Source organism: Amphibalanus amphitrite, unplaced genomic scaffold, assembly GCF_019059575.1.
Source record: "Amphibalanus amphitrite isolate SeventyFive unplaced genomic scaffold, NRLGWU_Aamphi_draft 000963F_arrow, whole genome shotgun sequence".
Taxonomy (NCBI): domain Eukaryota; kingdom Metazoa; phylum Arthropoda; class Thecostraca; order Balanomorpha; family Balanidae; genus Amphibalanus; species Amphibalanus amphitrite.
In genome coordinates this window covers 60,870-67,232 of record NW_024882457.1, presented here as the reverse complement: position 1 = coordinate 67,232, position 6,363 = coordinate 60,870, and the positions used below count along the sequence as shown (strand labels likewise).

At 56.2% G+C, this 6,363-nt stretch overlaps 1 protein-coding gene across 1 annotated transcript; it reads left to right on the top strand.

Moving 5' to 3' along the window:
* Positions 1-1,751: 1,751 nt before the first annotated feature.
* LOC122368636 lies at positions 1,752-4,214 on the top strand. Its single transcript, XM_043342776.1, has 2 exons — positions 1,752-2,400; positions 3,354-4,214. The coding sequence occupies exons 1-2, from the start codon at positions 1,771-1,773 to the stop codon at positions 3,366-3,368; spliced, it is 645 nt and encodes a 214-aa protein (XP_043198711.1). The 5' UTR covers positions 1,752-1,770; the 3' UTR covers positions 3,369-4,214.
* Positions 4,215-6,363: the final 2,149 nt, after the last annotated feature.

Here is a 6,363-nt window from a genome sequence, read left to right as displayed (position 1 = left end):
GACTTTGGGTCATTGACCTGACCTGGAAGGTCAACCAATGACCTAGGACCTTAAAATTGGGTATCATCGGCTTCCTCTCTCGTCACGGGCAACACGCTCGTTTTTTCCGCGAAGCTCTAGCTCGATCAGGGGCCAAACGGCAAGTGGGGGGTCCAACCGACCCCCCCCCCTACACATTAGAAGCTGGAAAACGCCGCACACATGCGAGGGTTAAGGTCCTAGATCATCGGGTGACCTTCCAGGTCAGGTCAATGACCCGAAAACCGGGAAAATCGGGACCTGTTAGAAAGTCGTAAAGTGTGGCTGTTATGGGGCTTTCCGGGGTGGCCCCCTGTGCCGGCGAGGGTTAAGGTGGGATGGTCACTTTAACGCACACAGTGGCTAAGCTTCATCCTGAGAACTTGAACACGATTGCGCCGTGCTTTCAGCTTAAGTGTAACGTTTCACTGGGCCCAGCAGCTGGGCCGGGGCGGCCCAGCTGTTGTCGCCGCTGCTGCTGGTAGGGGAGAGGGAGGTAGGGGAGTGCGGGGAGAGTTGTATCATGTCCAAGTTGTATCAGGGCGAATTGTGCCAAACTTATCCAATAGATGGCGCTCGTGACACGACCAGCCGACGAGGTTTTCCGGGCGCCATATTTCCCTGTTCTGTCGTGTGGCTGGATGGACGCGTCTCGAGGTGAGAGCCGATTTTATGTTGTTTTTTTTAATGTCATTCTAAAAAAGTAAGTTGCAAGAAAATGTGTGTTTTGGGCATTAAGATGTGCACGAATTTGAAAGATCTCCGTAGCGGTGGTGAGGGTAGGTTCTAAGGCTGCGTGAGTGAAAATGGATTTATCCAGCTGTCCGCTGTTTTTGAGCACGAGGATGTTTTTTCCCAAGATGGCGGCGTGGTACATGTTGTATCAGAGCCGGGTGGGGTATGTTGTAACATGTATGTATGTATGTATGTATGTATGCATGGGTATGTCGCTTTTGATCACGGGTGGAGAATTAGGGGTTTTGGGGGTGCTCGAGCACCCCCTGAAATTCATAGGTCACCATACAATAGTACTCCAGTGGCTGCTTAAATTACGTCTGAGAAACAAACTGCTTTGCGTAAGCCGCGATAAGAGTGATGTTTTTGGGAAAGCGTACTTATATGTGCTTTTCTACGCAAAAATTCGACGCTTCCATTCGCAAGGTGCTGAAAAGCACCCCCTGGGATTATGACAATTCTCCGCCCCTGCTTTTGATCGCGAAAGCTAAGCCTTGGCTCGCGTTTGTAGATAGCTAGTCAATGCTCGTTCATTTCGGCACAATGTGTTTGCTTCTTTGCTCTTAACGGGCCACTTTTGCGTCTAGTCTGTTGATGTTTCGTTCGTTTCGATGTTTCGTTCGGATTGACCTAAGTTTGGTCTAATAAAAGTGAAGCCTTTGAGCATATACATTGTATTAACCCCATTTAATGTTGTTGTTATGTTCAAAACCAGTAGCAAGCGCACTCCCTGAAACGTGAAATAGTGATACAAATTACCCCACCATGTGATACAATTCACCCAAGCCATGGGGCAAGTTGTATCAAAAATATTGTTCTATTCGGCAGACCGTAGAAGAAAAACTGGTAGAGGTAGCGGAAAAGTTACTTTGCACAAAAAAGCAGAAGAATCAAGGAAGGAGATAGTATGGAAATAATGAGTTTATCACGGATAGTTACGAAGTTATGGGTCTCGGAGTAAAAAACTGATACAACCCACCCCACTCTCCCCTAGCCCCTGGCCAGCCACCGTCGGTGATGGGGCTCCGCCTGCCTCTCAGCGCCCTGCTGCTGCTGCTGGCCACCCTGCTGTCGGCCGCGCGCGCCCAGCACGACACCGACCAGTCGCAGCCGCCGCCCGAGAAACGTCAGCGCGAGCGCAACCAGTTCGTGCCGTACAACTCGTACGCGCCGCGCGAGCCCAGCTGCGAGCAGCTGAGAGCCATGTGGAAGCTCTCCAAGCGACAGCACCGGAACGCAGTGCGCACAAACGCCGTGCCCCGCTACCAGGAGCCGTACCTGCTGGGCCGCGTGCACGACACGCTGCGCCACAACCCGCTGTACGGCGCGCCGCGCCACCGGCCGCAGCCCACCTTCGGCACCGTGGTCAACGGGCCGGGCGAGCACCAGCGTCAGTTCGCCACGCCGGCGCTCACTGAGCTGGTGCAGAGCCGGCCGGCCGGCCGTCCGGCCGACCACAACCTGCGTGACCTGGTCCGCATGCTGGAGCGGCCCGAGCTGCCGGCGGCGCCGCCCGAGCCGCAGAGTCTGAGCGGCGCCCGGTACGGCCGCGTGCGGCTCTACCCCCGGCCGCGCTCTGACGCCTCGGCGGCGCGGCGCCTGTTCCAGCGGCGCGCCGCCGCCGCCGCACCTGGCAGACATCGAAGGGTGAGTCTCGGGCTGTCCGCTCTCGCAGAGGGAGGGCGACCGGATGTGCGGGGGCAGCGGGCCGGCGAGCTGACCGTGGGCGGCGGCCGATTGATGGCGGCGGCGCCGCGGTGTGCGGTGGCAGCACGGCCGGCGCCGCGGCTATCGGCCAGCCCAGACCCGGCCGCCGGGTCCGTCACACCCCGGCCATTCATTCGGAGAGCTGAGCTCTCGGGTACGCCGCCGGCCGGCCGGCGCGCGGTGGCCGCCCATCCGGGGCGTGCTGGCGGCAGCTCCTTGGGCCGATGAGCTCAGGGCTGACGTCACCCGCTCCCAGCAGGTGGGAGGCCTTGCGTGCTCTGGCTGACTCAGACGGCCGTATTCGGCGGCACCGGCGCTGGCTCAGGGGAAGGCCTGCCGGAATCGGGCAGAGGTCGACAGCCGTTTTTGATGACGCCTCTGTGCCGCCGGCCGACGCCGCTGTCTGATGCCATCAGAGGGTGGCCCTCGACAGCCGTTGGCGATGCGCAGCAGGGGGCGCCGTCAGTCGCCAGATGACGGCCGCCGACGCGAGTTCGTGGGCCCGAAGGCCGGTGACAAATTTGGGAGGACCCGTCGCCCGCCGGCCGCTGCCACTCCGACGGAGAACGGGGAGGGAGGGAGGGAGGCCGGGGTACGACCTTCTCAGAAAGTAACTGACCGCTCGGGTGGCGGCGACCTGCAGCGAGCGGGTGTCAGGCGAGTGGGAGGACGCGTGGGTCGAGTGGCCCCAGCTCAATGGGTATTAGACGGGAGTGGGGCCGGGCCGACCGGCCGCCCCCTCGCCGTGTCACCTGCTGTGGCTGCAGCCGGAAGCTGCCGCTCTCGCCACTGTGTAAATACGCACCGCTGGAGTGTGGGTGTGTTTGTGTAATCACTGACGCTCGATGTGCGCCGAATTAACCGCGCCGTGTGTCTGTCGCTGTGTCCGGCAGATACCGGACCTGTAGACGGCGGGAGCAGAGATCGGCTGAGCACGCTCCGGAAGGACGCGTCTGTCCGGTCCGGTCCCGGCGCCAGGTGTGCTCCCTGAGCCCACAGCTGCTGCTGGGACCCGACCCGGACACCGGACACCGGACACCGGACACCGGACACCGGACACCGGACACCGGACCCGGACACCTGCGCCAGCGCGAGGACTGCCCTGCCGAGGACACCTCCCTTCAGAAGACTCACCGACGCCGAGAAGGTAGCCCCGAAAGGCTACTGCGGCGAAAAAAGGAACGTTCCACCTATCGGCAGCATACGGCTACCGACTTTGGGCAGACACACATTATTTTTCTCCTGTTCGCACCAATGTAATGTGTGTGTTTCGTTCATTGCTTCTCGTTAATTGCTTATTGTTGTTTGTCTCCGCCAACCGTCGCTTCGATTCCCATTAATGCCGCTTGGGTCATATATGACCCAAAAGCAAAACCTTAACGATTTTTCTCAATGGAGGCAAGTGGCACTTTGAGGAACTTGTGCGTGTGTTTTGTTGGATTTGTGGGTTCAGTGGCGAGCGTCGGAGCCGCATAAAACTTGTGTGAGCTCGTCCACTGAAGTTTCTGGAGCCAAAGACGACGGGACTGCACAGTCGCCGGTCACTGGCAATGGCACGCCGCCCCAAAAAGTAATATTATATTATGTTTGCACCTTACTATCTGTTGAATGATCGTCCACCTGGCATTTGAGTTTGTCTGAAAAAGGCATGATGTATATTTTTGCCCTTCTTGTCGCCATCGGATAACTTTTTTTCCTCGATAAATATCATTGGGTCATAAATGACCCAGCCGGCAAAAGTGTTGTAAATTTTCTCGTATGTTGAATACAAGGGAAGCAACTGATGATTATACGATTACTTATTTCTGGGGGTTGTGATCAGATCCCAGTGGCGGATACAAAGGAGGGGGGTCATATGGGTCACTCATGACCTCCCTTGGGGCTCGGGGGCACCACCGACCTATCAGGGGCACCACAGGCCTGACAGGGGCACCACAGGCCGAGTGCTGCGATGTTGGGATATCATGAGCCGACCGGTCGTGCGGGGCCGGCGGCGACTCGGGCCTGTGCGGGGCGGGCCGGGGCGGGCCGGCGACTCGGCCGGCCGAGGGGCACCACGGGCCTCTCAGGGGTACCACAGGCTTGTTAGGGGCACCACAGGCCTGCAGGAGCACCATAGGCTTAGCAAGAGCACCGCAGGTCTGCCAGGGGGCACCACAGACCTGCCAGAGGCACCAGAGACCTGCCAGGGGCACCATCGACCTCACAGGGGCACCACCAGCCTCGTACGGGCACCTTGGGCCTGTAAGGGCTCCACGGGCCTGTCGGGAGCACTTCGGGCTTGTCAGGGGTACCACAGTCCTGCCAGGACCCAGGGGCACCAGCAGCCTAGCAGGAGCACCACAGGCCCGCCAGGGGCTCCACAGGCCTGCCAGGGGCACCACAAACCTAGCAATGGCACCACAGACCTGTCAGGGGCTCCACAAGCATGTCAGGGGCACCTCAGGCTTGTCAGGGCCCAGGGACACCACAGGCCTCTCAGGCCTATGGTGTCCCTGACAGTGTCAGGGGCACCACAGGCCTGCCACTGGCATCAACGGCCCCGCCAATTTGACGTTGCAAAGCATTGCAATGCAGTGCCTCTTAACATTGTTTGGCTGAGACCGCTATACAGTATACACAATAAGGTATCGAGCTAAATCGGCTTTCGTGATAACTCCTTATTTGTGACTATACTAATGCCGGTTGGGTCATTTATGACCCATGCTTATAACTTGAGAACCGATGGAATAATTTTTTAAGCTTGCACAGTTTTCTTACTGGGACCTGTGTGGTTAACATTTGTTAAGGGCAACTTAAGAATCAAAAAAAAAAAATTATTTGCTAAAACAGTACGGTAGAATCACATTGTTTCACTCCGGCGATCACGCACAGCATCGCTTTACGGAGTTGAGGCAGAAAGTACGAAATGTTTTTAGAAGACACCAGACCACTATAGGATCTTTTTAAAGCCAGATCCGGGAGCATCGGGTGGCGAGTTGAGGAACATGCCCAGAACACTTCAGTGCGGTTTCAAGTTTCGATGTTCAACGACGTGTGATGGCTATCGGGGCAGAACCAGTTCGTCAGCGAGGCGGTGAGCTGTTCGATGTTGGAATACATTTCGCGCCTCGTCTGTCCAGCAAGTACGCATCACTCAACATGCATGCTCGCCGATACCCCTGAGCGCGCCGATGGGAAAATGGCATGTGCGGGTGAGGGAAAGAGCGGCAGAAGTAATGAAGAAATTATATCGGCCACATTTTAGGTCAGCTCAAAGGTCAGGTCAACAGAGGTCACCAAAGGTAAAATTTCGCCACTTTCCAGGTCAAACTTCAATTAGAACGCACATGGGGGGGGTCCCCCCTGCGCCATTTCGTTCCTGTTGGAGATAGAGCTTCGCGGTAAAGATCAAAAAGATTCTTTGGGAAGAGACAAATCCAATGATACCCAGTTTTACCTTCTCAGGTCAGTCATTGACCTTCCAGGTCAGGTCAAACTAAAAAAATGTTGCTGTTTTGGGTCACCGCTGGATATCAAGTGCGCTGCTTAACATATACCGATGACGATGCCGTTTTCTGGTGCCAAGCCAGCTAGAACCTCTTTGTCACACTACCCGACCAGTTTTTTGCTGCCGAGGTCATTTCAGGTCAAGTTAGGTCAAGGTCAATGATATGTGTTTGTATGTCTGTGTGTGTCTGTGAGTAGGCATACTGATGTGTGCACCGATTGTTTATGTGTCCATATTAGGTACATGAAATCATGATCTGAGAAGCTTTTACCAAAAATGCAGTCAAAAAACATCACGAAAAGTAAATTCAGATTGCCTAAAACGCAATTATTTTGGATGACCTAGGTTGACCTTGACCCTGACCTTGACATCTGTACATCGTCGAACAACATGTCCCACGATAGGGGGAGGTA

Excerpts from the sequence above, each read along its gene's own strand:
- LOC122368636 (XM_043342776.1), top strand. The coding sequence starts at position 1,771 with ATGGGGCTCCGCCTGCCTCTCAGCGCCCTGCTGCTGCTGCTGGCCACC.